The 17090-nt window shown below is 31.0% G+C and overlaps 1 protein-coding gene across 1 annotated transcript in view; it reads right to left on the reverse strand.

Annotated features, from left to right (window-relative positions):
- Nucleotides 1–805: 805 nt before the first annotated feature.
- The window catches only part of LOC119610695, a gene marked incomplete at its 5' end in the record, with an annotated part of 29134 nt that continues 12849 nt past the window's right edge, over nucleotides 806–17090 (reverse strand). Inside the window, one exon of the mRNA XM_037966023.1 lies at nucleotides 806–1174. Within this exon, the coding sequence (XP_037821951.1) occupies nucleotides 866–1174 (309 nt within the window). The remainder of the gene's footprint in view (nucleotides 1175–17090) is intronic.

Here is a 17090-nt window from a genome sequence, read left to right on the forward strand (position 1 = left end):
TCTGTTCTAGTTCTGTTCTAGTTCTGTTCTAGTTCTGTTCTAGTTCTGTTCTAGTTCTGTTCTAGTTCTGTTCTAGTTCTGTTCTAGTTCTGTTCTAGTTCTGTTCTAGTTCTGTTCTAGTTCTGTTCTAGTTCTGTTCTAGTTCTGTTCTAGTTCTGTTCTAGTTCTGTTCTAGTTCTGTTCTAGTTCTGTTCTAGTTCTAGTTCTGTTCTAGTTCTGTTCTAGTTCTGTTCTAGTTCTGTTCTAGTTCTGTTCTAGTTCTGTTCTAGTTCTGTTCTAGTTCTGTTCTAGTTCTGTTCTAGTTCTGTTCTAGTTCTGTTCTAGTTCTGTTCTAGTTCTGTTCTAGTTCTGTTCTAGTTCTGTTCTAGTTCTGTTCTAGTTCTGTTCTAGTTCTGCTCTTGTTCTGTTCTAGTTCTGTTCTAGTTCTGTTCTAGTTCTGTTCTAGTTCTAGTTCTGTTCTAGTTCTGTTCTAGTTCTGTTCTAGTTCTGTTCTAGTTCTGTTCTAGTTCTGTTCTAGTTCTGTTCTAGTTCTGTTCTAGTTCTGTTCTAGTTCTAGTTCTGTTCTAGTTCTGTTCTAGTTCTGTTCTAGTTCTGTTGTAGTTCTGTTGTAGTTCTGTTCTAGTTCTGTTCTAGTTCTGTTCTAGTTCTGTTCTAGTTCTGTTCTAGTTCTGTTCAAGTTCTGTTCTAGTTCTGTTCTTGTTCTGTTCTAGTTTTCTTCTTTTTCTGTTCTAGTTTTTGCTTTTTAATCTTATTTCATTTAAAACTTAATCTAATATTTACCTACCATTTCTTGTGTATCCTTTTTATCACACGACTGATCATGGCATAAATTTATATTCCGTTTTGCCACAATTTGTTGCAATTGCTATAATTTAGAAACACTGGCTTTATTATTAAATTCACTACTACATTGATGTTGTTTTCTATTATTAAATGTTGTATTAAATGTTGTTTTATTTAAACTAAATTCACGCGAAAGAGCATCATCAATAGATTGTTGATGCAAACGATGCCGTTGTGGTGGAGATGTAAGGCAATCCTTTTTATCACTTTTAGTTCTTTGAAACCAATATGGAATAGAATTCACTAAAGTCACTGTAGAGAGTTGTGGTCGATACATATAAGGCCGTTTTCGGGGTGTTAAATTGGTCATAGTTTTCGCTTTAAATAATATCTGCAAAGAAAGTAACAAAGAAAACGGAAAGGAAATTGTACCCTGATTATACCAGCCTTGCTTTAGGTAGTTGAAAATAAAACAATAATTTTGAAGTATTTGACAAAAATTAACTTTATTTTGAAATATTTCTTAAGAAAAACACAATTTACAACATCGAAAAATTAAAGTTACAACATTTAAGAGAAAAATTATGTTTATTTTGTATTTGAAATGAATAAGTTTATTAATACATACATACATTTATATCAGTAGAAATAACACACACATACATACAATTACAATACAAATACATTGATGATTTTCAATAAAAATAATACATCAATAATGAAAATTGTAATAAAATTTTTGTTCGATTTTTTTTTTTCAAAAAACACATATAGAAAGTTAAGAGCATTATTTCTTATTTAAAATATATATTTATTTATAAAATATATTTGTTTATAAATATAAATCATAGAGTATTTAAGAATAGTTGTAAATATATATAGAGAAAAAATACACACAACAACAAAATAACAACATCAATATAAAACAACATCAATATAGTTTTTTTATCATTTTTTTAAATTTAAAATTTCAGTTTTTTATACTTTATTTAAACATTCAACACCTTTTTATAAAAAAAAAACAGTTACAGTCAGTTAAATTGTTTAAGCAATATGTTGCCAGTCATTCAATGTTTATAAACATTTAATATATTCGTTAAGAAAAGTTAAACAACATCAATTCTTAAAGGGCTCTAATCAAAAGGACTGAATAACTGAATTCTTTCTTGTGACTAGTTGCCCCTAAGTTTTTTTTTTATTAAATACAACAATAACAACATCAATATAAATGTCAAATACTTAATGATAATAAGAAAAATTACATTTAAAATGTTGATAAAAATCAAAACAACATTTAAAAATTTTTCATATAATTTTTTTATCCAATAATTTGAATATGATGAGAAAATACTACTTACCTTTCTGTGGCTCATAATAAGTTTATTTAAAAGTAAATGAAATAATAATTTTGGGTCTAATAAATTTATGACTCAAGTAAAATATTCTTTGTTTTCAGCTAAGTTAGCATGCTTAAAATGGGTGTTTTGCTAATGATTTATGAAAATTTGTATTGGGTGGAGCAAAGCAAATAAAAAAGTAGTAAAATATGTAGCACTCAAAAAGTATAATGAAAATTAATAAATAATAAAATGCTTTAAAAGTTTTCAACGAAAAACAAAGGTCTGTAAAAATATAAGTATTTTCTTAACCCAAACAATTTAATACTAATATAATGAGGAGATTTTCAGAACTAGAACAGAACTAGAACAGACTAAACGAACTAGAACAGTACTAGAACAGAACTAGAACAGAACTAGAACAGAACTAGAACAGAACTAGAACAGAACTAGAACAGAACTAGAACAGAACTAGAACAGAACTAGAACAGAACTAGAACAGAACTAGAACAGAACTAGAACAGAACTAGAACAGAACTAGAACAGAACTAGAACAGAACTAGAACAGAACTAGAACAGAACTAGAACAGAACTAGAACAGAACTAGAACAGAACTAGAACAGAACTAGAACAGAACTAGAACAGAACTAGAACAGAACTAGAACAGAACTAGAACAGAACTAGAACAGAACTAGAACAGAACTAGAACAAACTAGAACAGAACTAGAACAGAACTAGAACAGAACTAGAACAGAACTAGAACAGAACTAGACAGAACTAGAACAGAACTAGAACAGAACTAGAACAGAACTAGAACAGAACTAGAACAGAACTAGAACAGAACTAGACAGAACTAGAACAGAACTAGAACAGAACTAGAACAGAACTAGAACAGAACTAGAACAGAACTAGAACAGAACTAGAACAGAACTAGAACAGAACTAGAACAACTAGAACAGAACTAGAACAGAACTAGAACAGAACTAGAACAGAACTAGAAACAGAACTAGAACAGAACTAGAACAGAACTAGAACAGAACTAACAGAACAGAACTAGAACAGAACTAGAACAGAACTAGAACAGAACTAGAACAGAACTACAACAGAACTACACAGAACTACAACAGAACTAGAACAGAACTAGAACAGAACTAGAACAGCACTAGAACAGAACTAGAACAGAACTAGAACAGAACTAGAACAGAACTAGAACAGAACTAGAACAGAACTAGAACAGAACTAGAACAGAACTAGAACAGACTAGAACAGAACTAGAACAGAACTAGAACTAAACAGAACTAGAACAGAACTAGAACAGAACTAGAACAGAACTAGAACAGAACTAGAACAGAACTAGAACAGAACTAGAACAGAACTAGAACAGAACTAGAACAGAACTAGAACAGAACTAGAACAGAACTAGAACAAACTAGAACAGAACTAGAACAGAACTAGAACAGAACTAGAACAGAACTAGAACAGAACTAGAACAGAACTAGAACAGAACTAGAACAGAACTAGAACAGAACTAGAACAGAACTAGAACAGAACTAGAACGAACTAGAACAGAACTAGAACGAACTAGAACAGAACTAGAACAGAACTAGAACAGCTAGAACAGAACTAGACAGAACTAGAACAGAACTAAAACAGAACTAGAACAGAACTAGAACAGAACTAGAACAGAACTAGAACAGAACTAGAACAGAACTAGAACAGAACTAGAACAGAACTAGAACAGAACTAGAACAACTAGAACAGAACTAGAACAGAACTAGAACAGAACTAGAACAGAACTAGAACAGAACTAGAACAGAACTAGAACAGAACTAGAACAGAACTAGAACAGAACTAGAACAGAACTAGAACAGAACTAGAACAGAACTAGAACAGAACTAGAAAGACTAGAACAAACTAGAACAGAACTAGAACAGAACTAGAACAGAACTAGAACAGAACTAGAACTAACAGAACTATAACAGAACTAGAACAACTAGAACAGAACTAGAACAGAACTAGAACAGAACTAAACAGAACTAGAACAGAACTAGAACAGAACTAGAACAGAACTAGAACAAACTAGAACAGAACTAGAACAGAACTAGAACAGAACTAGAACTGAACTAGAAGAACTAGAACAGAACTAGAACAGAACTAGAAGAACTAGAAGAACTAGAACACTAAACTAGAACAGAACTAGAACAGAACTAGAACAGAACTAGAACAGAACTAGAACAGAACTAGAACAGAACTAGAACAGAACTAGAACAGAACTAGAACAGAACTAGAACAGAACTAGAACAGAACTAGAACAGAACTAGAACAGAACTAGAACAGAACTAGAACAGAACTAGAACAGAACTAGAACAGAACTAGAACAGAACTAGAACAGAACTAGAACAGAACTAGAACAGAACTAGAACAGAACTAGAACAGAACTAGAACAGAACTAGAACAGAACTAGAACAGAACTAGAACAGAACTAGAACAGAACTAGAACAGAACTAGAACAGAACTAGAACAGAACTAGAACAGAACTAGAACAGAACTAGAACAGAACTAAAACAGAACTAGAACTAGAACAGAAGTAGAGAAAAATACTTATTTTTCACAGCACACTTTTTCCTAACAACCGTAGTTAACCCCTGCTGTTTAATGTTTTAACTTTTACACTCTTTTTACTGCTATTTAAATTTAACGTTTTAAATACATACATAAACATTATTTAGTTTAATGGTTTTTTTGTGCAACATTGTTGCCATTTAGCGAGCATGTTGCACACTCATAAGCAACTATGTGTGGCACTCGAATATTTAAGGAAAAGGTAGTAAAATTATTATAACGTTAATTAGCGACGGTAAATATTACATTGTTGACAATTGTAGTGGAACATGAAAAGGATAAATGCAGAGAACAGGTTCATTGCAAAATTACTTCAAATAGAAGAAAAATTTAAATTTTGTTTGATATTTAATTCTGTTAATTTTTGTAAAATTTTTGTTTTGTTTTTTGCTTTAAGCCTTATTTAAGCGGCTCTTAAAATGATTTGGTTAAACAAAAAATTTCAATTGTATTTTCCAACCAAATACTAATAATTCTTTTGCCAGGTGGTGGTTTTAAATAACACAATTCACCGGCACACAAAAAAAAAACTTGGCTGGCAAATATTGAGGAATTACAAAACAAATATATCTTGTTGCACATACATAAATACACTTGCCACACATATGTAGATAGATTTTTTTGGGGTTTTTGTTAAATCAACCACTCAACCAACCAACCGACCAATATTATTCATTGAATTTTAAAAATTATTTATTTTTGCCAAATTTTTTTTTTCTCGTTTTGTTTAAAGAAAAAACTACAAACGAGCAATTTGTTTATAAAAAAACTCTTACAAAATATTTATTGATAAATATTTTATAAAACAATATTGGTTGCATTTTTATGTTTGTTATTTTTAGTTTTATTTCTTTTATTGCCACATTTAGGGGCACATACTAAAGTGGGCCATACATAGAGCTTTATATATAGAAAAACCTTAGTTGAATATTTAAAAAAATAGGAAAAAAATTAAAATAAAGAACACACATGCAGATTATACCATGCAACAAAATTTATACAAATAACTATACAAACATCAACATCAGATACAGAGAGAGAAAAAAAATGTATCATAAACAGAGCAGGGGCTAAAGGGGCAAACGGCAAAAGCCAGTAAAAAGAGTGAAATGCAGCTGTTGTTGCAAATGAAAATAAATTACTCAAAAAAAGCAAAAACAAACTGAAATGAATATAAAAATATAATAAATTTGTTTTTGTTGCATATTGCACAAATAAACAAAAGGAAAAAATAATAATAAATAATAAACATTTGGTGAAATTGACCGCATATGTTGCTTGTATGTTGTTGTTTAGTGTTAACAAAAAAACACAGACATATCCTTACTTTCACACACACACATATTTGTTTATGTGTGGGTATTATATATACATATATAACTTTTGTTTTGTAAAAGAGCCTGTTATACTCCTATAAACATAATATTTGTAGTGTTATTTTTATAATTTTTATTTTTCCGTTATCCTGTTTTTTTATTAGTGTGTGTTTGTTAACAGTTGTGTATGTGTGTATGTTGGCAGGTTTTTTTGTGTTTTATTTGCTTATCTCGCTGTTTGTTTTATTTTTATTATATTTCATTTTAATTTAATATTGAATATTTAAATGCCTTTTTTAACAGCAATGCAGTTAAAAATCATGTTCTACATGAATTTGTAGGAAAATGTTTGGATAAAAACTATAAAATTTATAGAAAAAAACAAACCAACAAATTTGTTTAAATATATTGTAATATCAATTTGTTAGTCCGTTAAAACATACCACTGAACACAGTAGTCTGATATGTTTTAAAACTTGGTTTAAATATAAGAAATTCGTCCACACAGCAGAAAAGTATACAAAAGCAGAAGAAGTAGATCTAGTTCAGTTTTAGTTCAGTTCTAGTTCAGTTTCTAGTTCAGTTCTAGTTTCAGTGCAAGTTCAGTTCTAGTTCAGTTCTAGTTCAGATCTAGTTCAGTTCTAGTTCAGTTCTAGTTCAGTTCTAGTTCAGTTCTAGGTTCAAGTTCTAGTTCAGTTCAAAGTTCAGTTCTAGTTCAGTTCTAGTTCAGTTCTAGTTCAGTTCTAGTTCAGTTTCTAGTCAGTTCAGTTCTAGTTTAGTTCAGTTCTAGTTCAGTTCTAGTTCAGTTCTAGTTCAGTTCTAGTTCAGTTCTAGTTCAGTTCTAGTTCAGTTCTAGTTCAGTTCTAGTTCAGTTCTAGTTCAGTTCTAGTTCAGTTCTAGTTCAGTTCTAGTTCAGTTCTAGTTCAGTTCTAGTTCAGTTCTAGTTCAGTTCTAGTTCAGTTCTAGTTCCGTTCTAGTTCAGTTCTAGTTCAGTTCTAGTTCAGTTCTAGTTCAGTTCTAGTTCAGTTTTAGTTCAGTTATAGTTCAGTTATAGTTCAGTTCTAGTTCAGTTCTAGTTCAGTTCTAGTTCAGTTCTAGTTCAGTTCTAGTTCAGTTCTAGTTCAGTTCTAGTTCAGTTCTAGTTCAGTTCTAGTTCAGTTCTAGTTCAGTTCTAGTTCAGTTCTAGTTCAGTTCTAGTTCAGTTCTAGTTCAGTTCTAGTTCAGTTCTAGTTCAGTTCTAGTTCAGTTCTAGTTCAGTTCTAGTTCAGTTCTAGTTCTAGTTCAGTTCTAGTTCAGTTCTAGTTCAGTTCTAGTTCAGTTCTAGTTCAGTTCTAGTTCAGTTCTAGTTCAGTTCTAGTTCAGTTCTAGTTCAGTTCTAGTTCAGTTCTAGTTCAGTTCTAGTTCAGTTCTAGTTCAGTTCTAGTTCAGTTCTAGTTCAGTTCTAGTTCAGTTCTAGTTCAGTTCTAGTTCAGTTCTAGTTCAGTTCTAGTTCAGTTCTAGTTCAGTTCTAGTTCATTCTAGTTCAGTTCTAGTTCAGTTCTAGTTCAGTTCTAGTTCAGTTTCGTTTCAGTTCTAGTTCAGTTCTAGTTCAGTTCTAGTTCAGTTCTAGTTCAGTTCTAGTTCAGTTCTAGTTCTGTTCTAGTTCAGTTCTAGTTCAGTTCTAGTTCAGTTCTAGTTCAGTTCTAGTTCAGTTCTAGTTCAGTTCTAGTCAGTTCTAGTTCAGTTCTAGTTCAGTTCTAGTTCAGTTCTAGTTCAGTTCTAGTTCAGTTTTCTAGTTCAGTTCTAGTTCAGTTCTAGTTCAGTTCTAGTTCAGTTCTAGTTCAGTTCTAGTTCAGTTCTAGTTCGTTCTAGTTCAGTTTTAGTTCAGTTCTAGTTCAGTTCTAGTTCAGTTCTAGTTCAGTTCTAGTCAGTTCTAGTTCAGTTCTAGTTCAGTTCTAGTTCAGTTCTAGTTCAGTTCTAGTTCAGTTCTAGTTCAGTTCTAGTTCAGTTCTAGTTCGTTCTAGTTCAGTTCTAGTTCAGTTCTAGTCAATTCTAGTTCAGTTCTAGTTCAGTTCTAGTTCAGTTCTAGTTCAGTTCTAGTTCAGTTCTAGTTCAGTTCAGTTCTAGTTCAGTTCTAGTTCAGTTCTAGTTCAGTTCTAGTTCAGTTCTAGTTCAGTTCTAGTTCAGTTTAGTTCAGTTCTAGTTCAGTTCTAGTTCAGTTCTAGTTCAGTTCTAGTTCAGTTCTAGTTCAGTTCTAGTTCAGTTTCTAGTTCAGTTCTAGTTCAGTTCTAGTTCAGTTCTGGTTCAGTTCTAGTTCAGCTTCAGTTCTGGTTCTCGCTAAAAATCCGAAAATTTGTTTGTTAACAAAAAAAATATAATTTTCAGAAAAATTTTACTTTTTACAAAATTTCTGAATTTTAATTAACAAATCAATTTTTAAATAAAATTAAAATTTTATTTAAAAATTTAAGTTTTCAGTTCTGGTTCAGTTCTAGTTCAGCTTCAGTTCTGGTTCTCGCTAAAAATCCGAAAATTTGTTTGTTAACAAAAAAAAATATAATTTTCAGAAAAAATTTTACTTTTTACAAAATTTCTGAATTTTAATTAACAAATCAATTTTTAAATAAAAATTAAAATTTTATTTAAAAATTTAAGTTTTCACAAAAAAAATAAAATTTCACTAAAAATCAAAATTTTTACAAAAATCAATTTTTTATAAAAATCGAAATTTTCATTAAAATTACAAATTTGCTTTAAAAACCAAATTTTCGCTAAAAATATAAATTTTAGCTAAAACCTGAATTTAAGCCACTGTCTTTTTATTTAAGTGTGAATTTGTTTTAAATACATATTTATAACAATAAATATTTGGCGCCTTTTACTGTAGTTTTTCGGGGTATGATTTTGGCCGTATTATATGTCTACCAACCGGAAACGTAAGTTTGCCAAAACGGAATTACAATGTAATTCTAGTGTAAACTTAACATACAATCATGTGTAGTTTTTAATAAATAAAAAAAATATATATATATTTTTAAAGAAAAAAAAACAAATAGAAAACAATATAAAATACAATTTACAAATTGTTGGGGTAATAAAATTAAATAAGAAATAAGCAAATTTTGTTAAATAATTGTTACTGTTAACAAAAGAAGAATTTAAAGGGAAATGTAAAAAATTGTTGTAGAGAATTCGTTTAATTTAAATAACACTAAAAGGAAATGTTTAACTGCTTTTAATAAATAATTAATTATATTTATTTGACAATTTCCCTATTGCTCAGCTATTTGCAATTTAATGCATTTATAGCTTTTTTGTCATTTCCAATCAAACTAATGCATCCCCAGTTGACAGTCATTTATTTCTGTAGCGTTTTTTTAAGTAATTTCCGGTAATCACTTAAAATCAAATAAACAAATATTACAATATTTATTTCTACACACAAACATATTTAAACATGCACAATCATGTTAACACTCTCTTTCTCCTCAACACAATTCCCTTAAGTTATTATTATGAAAAACACTTTAATAGTCGTATGTGATTTCATTTTATATGAATTTCTTTCTGCTTCACTGTTTTTTTATTATTTTAATTCATCTACATTTGTTTATGAATCATTTCCCCTAAAGAATTTTTGTAAAAAAAATGATGAGGATTTTGTGAGTTAAATCAAAAAGGTAGAAAAAAGCTTAAAAAAATGAAATGTGATTCAAGGAAATCAATCAATAATTGCTTGCTCTACACGTAATACAAGCACAAAATTTTAATTTCCGTTGACACATGGTACTCTACAAATACGTATGAAGCTTGACTAACAAAAAATACTCTTTGTTCCAACTACCTTTATTTGTGTATGTGTTTAACAAAATATGACAAATCTCATATGAGTTTAATGGTATATTTTTCACATTTTCCCTGTGAAGTTAGTTGTGTTTTTGTATTTTATTTCCTCTTTCCTTAGCATGCATGTGCATGTCATTTTTGTGCCGTTATTATTTGTGAATGTGTATGTTTTGAGTATTTTAAAACGATTTTATGTGTAAAGCGTCAATTTTAATTTATTACCCCATTTTGTCGTTGCCAAAGGTTTGTGTCAAAACGTCGAACAGAGAGAGCGGGAAAAAGCAGCAACAATATGCTGCTTTTTAATATTTATGACAATGTTTTTATTAATGCAGTTTTCGTTGTTGTAAAAGTAATATAAATTAATAAAATTACTACAAAAACATTACAGAAATTTGCATTGAAATTATGAAAATTATATCAACATTAATAGAACTAGAACAGAACTGGAAACCAGAACTAGAACAGAACTAGAACAGAACTAGAACAGAACTACAGAACTAGAACAGAACTAGAACAGAACTAGAACAGAACTAGAACAGAACTAGAACAGAACTAGAACAGAACTAGAACAGAACTAGAACAGAAGTAGAACAGAACTAGAACAGAACTAGAACAGAACTAGAACAGAACTAAAACAGAACTAGAACTGAACTAGAACAGAACTAAACAGAACTAGAACAACTAGAACAGAACTAGAAAGAACTAGAACAGAACTAGAACAGAACTAACAGAACTAGAACAGAACTAGAACAGAACTAGAACAGAACTAGAACAGAACTAGAACAGAACTAGAACAGAACTAGAACAGAACTAGAACAGAACTAGAACAGAACTAGAACAGAACTAGAACACTAGAACAGAACTAGAACAGAACTAGAACAGAACTAGAACAGAACTAGAACAGAACTAGAACAGAACTAGAACAGAACTAGAACAGAACTAGAACAGAACAGAACTAGAACAGAACAGAACTAGAACAGAACTAGAACAGAACTAGAACAAATAGACAAACTAGAACAGAACTAGAACAGAACTAGAACAGAACTAGAACAGAACTAGAACAGAACTAGAACAGAACTAGAACAGAACTAGAACAGAACTAGAACAGAACTAGAACAGAACTAGAACAGAACTAGAACAGAACTAGAACAGAACTAGAACAGAACTAGAACAGAACTAGAACAGAACTAGAACAGAACTAGAACAGAACTAGAACAGAACTAGAACAGAACTAGAACAGAACTAGAACAGAACTAGAACAGAACTAGAACAGAACTAGAACAGAACTAGAACAGAACTAGAACAGAACTAGAACAGAACTAGAACAGAACTAGAACAGAACTAGAACAGAACTAGAACAGAACTAGAACAGAACTAGAACAAACTATAACAGAACTAGAACAGAACTAGAACAGAACTAGAACAGACTAGAACAGAACTAGAACAGAACTAGAACAGAACTAGAACAGAACTAGAACAGACTAGAACAGAACTAGAACAGAATTAGAACAGAACTAGAACAGAACTAGAACAGAACTAGAACAGAACAGAACAGAACTAGAACAGAACTAGAGAACTAGAACAGAACTAGAACAGAACTGGAACAGAACTAGAACAGAACTAGAACAGAAATAGCGTAATGCAATGATAGACAATCGAAAAAAGTTAAGCAGTATCTTACTTAACATTTATTATCCTTTTTGCTTTTTAAAGAAATCAACTGCGTTCATTAAGTTCAAAAATCATATACCGCACACATTCAAATCCTTTTTTAAACCATGAATAAGCATGAATATTTTTACTATTTTAATAGTTAAGCCACCACAAACTATTTACAGCGTAAATTTGCCAATGAAGACTTGGCAATTAAAGAGCAAGGACTATAACAGAGTAGCAACCTTTAATAAAAAGGATACAGTGAAGATAGAAGGGAAAAAAGCCGAGACCATATAAAAATGCCAAGAATTTCGAACAAAATACGTGTGTAATTAAAATCCTTTTGTAAATTTATGGTTATGGATTATTGTATGTATGTGTGTAAAAGTGAGTTTGTATGTGAATGCCGAATGAAAGTGTAAGAGTGAATGGAGAATAAAAGATATTTAAAAATCTATAACGGGTAAGGAATAGGGAAAATGAACACATTTTTTCGGCGGCTGTAAATGAACAATTTCAAAAAATAGCAAAAGTATATAAATTCTGAAAGGCTTTTGGAAAAAAAAATATGGAAATAAAGGGCCTTGGAAGTAAGTGTAAGGAATGTTTGTCCTGTTTTTTGTCTTTTTTTCATTTTTCCAAGAATTTTGCCTTGTATTGTTTTAACATTTTAATGAAAATATACAAAGTGGTGTCTACAATTAAGCAATGTAGAGTTACAAATGAAGTAACACATATACAGACAGACAGACATACTTATGAATATATGTATATGTATATATAAATATTAGGGTGGTGCAAAAAACAACATTTTAGAACATGTTCAAAAACATAACTACGTTTTAAGTTCGGCATGTTAGGACATTTCTATGAAGTGTTAAGATGAAGTTATTTTGATATAGCGACAATTCTTAAAAAGGACACCCTATTATTAGTAAATTCCTTTACAGCCTTATGAACATTTAACGTATTAAAGCAGAGAATAACAAAACAGAAAAAGTCAAAGTGTGGTAAATTAACACTTACAGTTCTTAGAACTTGTACAATATCAGAATCCTTGATTAATACAGAGTAACAAAAGTAAATCTCACAGAAGAAAGAGCAAGAAAACAAATTGAAATCCTAGATTCACCTGCAGCTAAATTAAACTTGAATCTTGCTGTCTACCTTATTACAAGTTACCCTGTGGGATTGACTATTCATACTGGTAAAATTACTACTAATGCTACTCACTTAACTTAGCACTTTACTCTCTACAACTCTTATTAAACATTTGTTATTTTAACTTTGCTTTGCTCCATATAGATACATATAAATAGCATCAGCAGCAGTAGTAGTAGGTCTTAACAAACATAAATCCTTTTAAATTTACAATGAGCTCTCAGGTACACAATAATAATGACTATTTTTTACTTGTTTTGTCTCTTAAAAGGGGCCTTTTCTTGCCACCAACCAGTTGATTATTAACAAGTCGTAAAGTTTCATACTTATAAAAGAAAAAAACAAAAGTAAACCAAATAATAAAAATAATGTTTAAATATAAGAGTTCTAAAAATTTTTTATAATTTTCAACCGCAGCTGCCCATAAAATCCCATAGACATCTATCCAGCTTTGGTCTCTATCTCTCATTTTTGCCTAAAAAAATATTGAAGAAATATATTTGTGCCGAAAAGTATAAAAATAAATTTTAAAATGCTTAAAAAGCATTTCGTTTCTCAGTTTGACTTTTTGCTCGTAAAATATTGTCATTGTGGAAAAAGGATCTCCTCTTTTTCATTTTATAGCTTAAGTTGAGATAATAAAATTGCTTGATACTGTCAGTGGTCACGGTAAGAGTCTACAATGTTTTTTTTTTTTTTTCTACTTTATTTTTATTTGAAAAGGGTTAGAAATATAAAAAACAGGTATTTTAACCACATACTTTAAGTTGTTTCATCAACATGAAATGATCATTATTAACTTGGTGAATAAAAAAGAGTAATAATATTATTACTTTTGGTTGACAAAATGAAAAAGGAATGAAAATTTAAGGCAATTGAAAACAACAAAGAGAAATTAAAAAATATTTTTGATTATATAACTTTTATTATGACAAACAGGAAGGACAATAAGATGTTTTAGTTACTGTTCTAGTTAGGTTAGTTTCTAAGTCTGTTCTATTCTGTTCTAGTTCTGTCTAGTTCTGTTCTAGTTCTGTTCTAGTTCTGTTCTAGTTCTGTTTTCTAGTTCTGTTCTAGTTCTGTTCTAGTTTCTGTTCTAGTTCTGTTCTAGTTCTGTTCTAGGTTCTGGTTCTAAGTTCTGTTCTAGTTCTGTTCTAGTTCGGTTCTAGTTCTGTTCTAGTTTCTAGTTCTGTTCTATTGTTTCAGTTCTGTTCTAGTTCTGTTCTAGTTCTGTTCTAGTTCTGTTCTAGTTCTGTTCTAGTTTGTTCTAGTTCTGTTCTAGTTCTGTTCTAGTTCTGTTCTAGTTCTGTTCTAGTTCTGTTCTAGTTCTGTTCTAGTTCTGTTCTAGTTCTGTTCTAGTTCTAGTTCTGTTCTAGTTCTGTTCTAGTTCTAGTTCTGTTCTAGTTCTGTTCTAGTTCTGTTCTAGTTCTGTTCTAGTTCTGTTCTATTTCTGTTCTATTTGTTCTAGTTCTGTTCTAGTTCTGTTCTAGTTCTGTTCTAGTTCTGTTCTAGTTCTGTTCTAGTTCTGTTCTAGTTCTGTTCTAGTTCTGTTCTAGTTCTGTTCTAGTTCTGTTCTAGTTCTGTTCTAGTTCTGTTCTAGTCTGTTCTAGTCTGTTCTAGTTCTGTTCTAGTTCTGTTCTAGTTCTGTTCTAGTTCTGTTCTAGTTCTGTTCTAGTTCTGTTCTAGTTCTGTTCTAGTTCTGTTCTAGTTCTGTTCTAGTTCTGTTCTAGTTCTGTTCTAGTTCTGTTCTAGTTCTGTTCTAGTTCTGTTCTAGTTCTGTTCTAGTTCTGTTCTAGTTCTGTTCTAGTTCTGTTCTAGTTCTAGTTCTCTAGTTCTGTTCTAGTTCTGTTCTAGTTCTGTTCTAGTTCTGTTCTAGTTCTGTTCTAGTTTGTTCTAGTTCTGTTCTAGTTCTGTTCTAGTTCTGTTCTAGTTCTGTTCTAGTTCTGTTCTAGTTCTGTTCTAGTTCTGTTCTAGTTCTGTTCTAGTTCTCTTCTAGTTCTCTTCTAGTTCTGTTCTAGTTCTGTTCTAGTTCTGTTCTAGTTCTGTTCTAGTTCTGTTCTAGTTCTGTTCTAGTTCTGTTCTAGTTCTGTTCTAGTTCTGTTCTAGTTCTTTCTAGTTCTGTTCTAGTTCTGTTCTAGTTCTGTTCTAGTTCTGTTCTAGTTCTGTTCTAGTTCTGTTCTAGTTCTGTTCTAGTTCTTTTCTAGTTCTTTTCTAGTTCTGTTCTAGTTCTGTTGTAGTTCTGTTCTAGTTCTGTTCTAGTTCTGTTCTAGTTTTGTTCTAGTTCTGTTCTAGTTCTGTTCTAGTTCTGTTCTAGTTCTGTTCTAGTTCTGTTCTAGTTCGTTCTAGTTCTGTTCTAGTTCTGTTCTAGTTCTGTTCTAGTTCTGTTCTAGTCTGTTCTAGTTCTGTTCTAGTTCTGTTCTAGTTCTGTTCAGTTCTGTTCTAGTTCTGTTCTAGTTCTGTTCTAGTTCTGTTCTAGTTCTGTTCTAGTTCTGTTCTAGTTCTGTTCTAGTTCTGTTCTAGTTCTGTTCTAGTTCTGTTCTAGTTCTGTTCTAGTTCTGTTCTAGTTCTGTTCTAGTTCTGTTCTAGTTCTGTTCTAGTTCTGTTCTAGTTCTGTTCTAGTTCTGTTCTAGTTCTGTTCTAGTTCTGTTCTAGTTCTGTTCTAGTTCTGTTCTAGTTCTGTTCTAGTTCTGTTCTAGTTCTGTTCTAGTTCTGTTCTAGTTCTGTTCTAGTTCTGTTCTAGTTCTGTTCTAGTTCTGTTCTAGTTCTGTTCTAGTTCTGTTGTTCTGTTCTAGTTCTGTTCTAGTTCTGTTCTAGTTCTGTTCTAGTTCTGTTCTAGTTCTGTTCTAGTTCTGTTCCAGTTCTGTTCTAGTTCTGTTCTAGTTCTGTTCTAGTTCTGTTCTAGTTCTGTTCTAGTTCTGTTCTAGTTCTGTTCTAGTTCTGTTCTAGTTCTGTTCTAGTTCTGTTCTAGTTCTGTTCTAGTTCTGTTCTAGTTCTGTTCTAGTTCTGTTCTAATTTGGTTGAGATAAAATTTTGGTTATTTCATTTAATTGTTTGTGTAAGAAATTAAAGTACTTGTCAAGCTCAAGTCAACCTTAAATGAACTTTTGTTAAAAAATGCAATTTCCAGTTATAAATATATAAAATGGTCCCACTTTAATTACATTTCATTGTTAAAGAAAAAAATCTCTTAAAATCTTCTTTTGTTTAGGTCCTCTTGCTGCAAGAAAGTAATAAAGAAGGCCACTCATAAATGTCCCTTAACAATTAATATTGTATGTTTTAGACATGTTTTATAGCTAAATTCTTCTGTTCTTATTCTCCCACCCTAATAAACTCATTTAACACTCAATTTTCGTTTTCATTCAAACAAGGACTAAACAACTGCAGCAAACAACAACAATGTCATCATGTTTATTAAAAACAACATGGTCAGCATCTTCATAATTTTTGAACAGGCGGCTTGTTGAGAAAAGCCAGTCAACAAACTCCAATGACAAGATACCATCAAAATAAGGGCTAAGAGGTGGAGGGAAAACTTTTAGGGAAAAATTGAAAAATATTAAGTGAAATTTTTGTCTAAAACAAGCAGACATGTAGACGTCTGAAAATCAAACATAATTGTTAAAAGTCTCCTAGATTTTTTAGGAAAATTTATGAGAAAGGGGGTGGTTGAGTGTTTGAAATTGTGGTTTTTTGTTTATTGTGTCCTAAATGCTAAACTGGGCAATAAGATAAATATCGGAAATCCGTTGATGGTTACAATTCGTTTAGGTTTTGTTTGCTGTCCAAAAAAAAAAAGAGAGTAGATGGTGCTGGGGCGTTTGAGAGTAATTGTTTGTATTTCGTAACTCACTGCTAAATGAACAAAAACAAACATTTTCCAGTTTACTTTGCTGTTGATGTTATAAGCAGTGAAATATTGTTGTTGTTAAGGCTTTTTTTGTAGTTTTACAATGTGGTCACCTACACCAACCACCCTGGGCCAGGATATAGAAAAAAATCGGCTTGATATCTACGTTAGTCTTCGGGTAGTTTGCAAATATGTCTTTCCTTTGAATCTGTTGTTTTTTCCTCGTTTTTTCTGGGTTTTATAATATAAATTGTTTGGTTTCTTTTCAGTATTTTTTTTTATATTTGGCGCTTGGCGTTTTATTTTTGCATGAGGCTTAGCCTCATTCATTCTTTTTTTTTGGCCTGCGATGTGTGTTGGTTGGTATTGTTTGGTATGTTGCCGATTTTATTTGCAGTTTTTTTTTTACTTGCCCGGCTTGAGGTTTGGGCTTGATTAATTGCATGCTGCGGTTAAATTTTGCTGATTTAAAAACATTCTGCCAAAAAAAAATAAAAATGGCAAAGAATTTTTTCTTTAACATTTTTATTCAGTTTT

Source organism: Lucilia sericata, unplaced genomic scaffold (assembly GCF_015586225.1).
Source record: "Lucilia sericata isolate MDLA Ls3-8-SP2 unplaced genomic scaffold, ASM1558622v1 Contig001264F_arrow, whole genome shotgun sequence".
NCBI lineage: Eukaryota > Metazoa > Arthropoda > Insecta > Diptera > Calliphoridae > Lucilia > Lucilia sericata.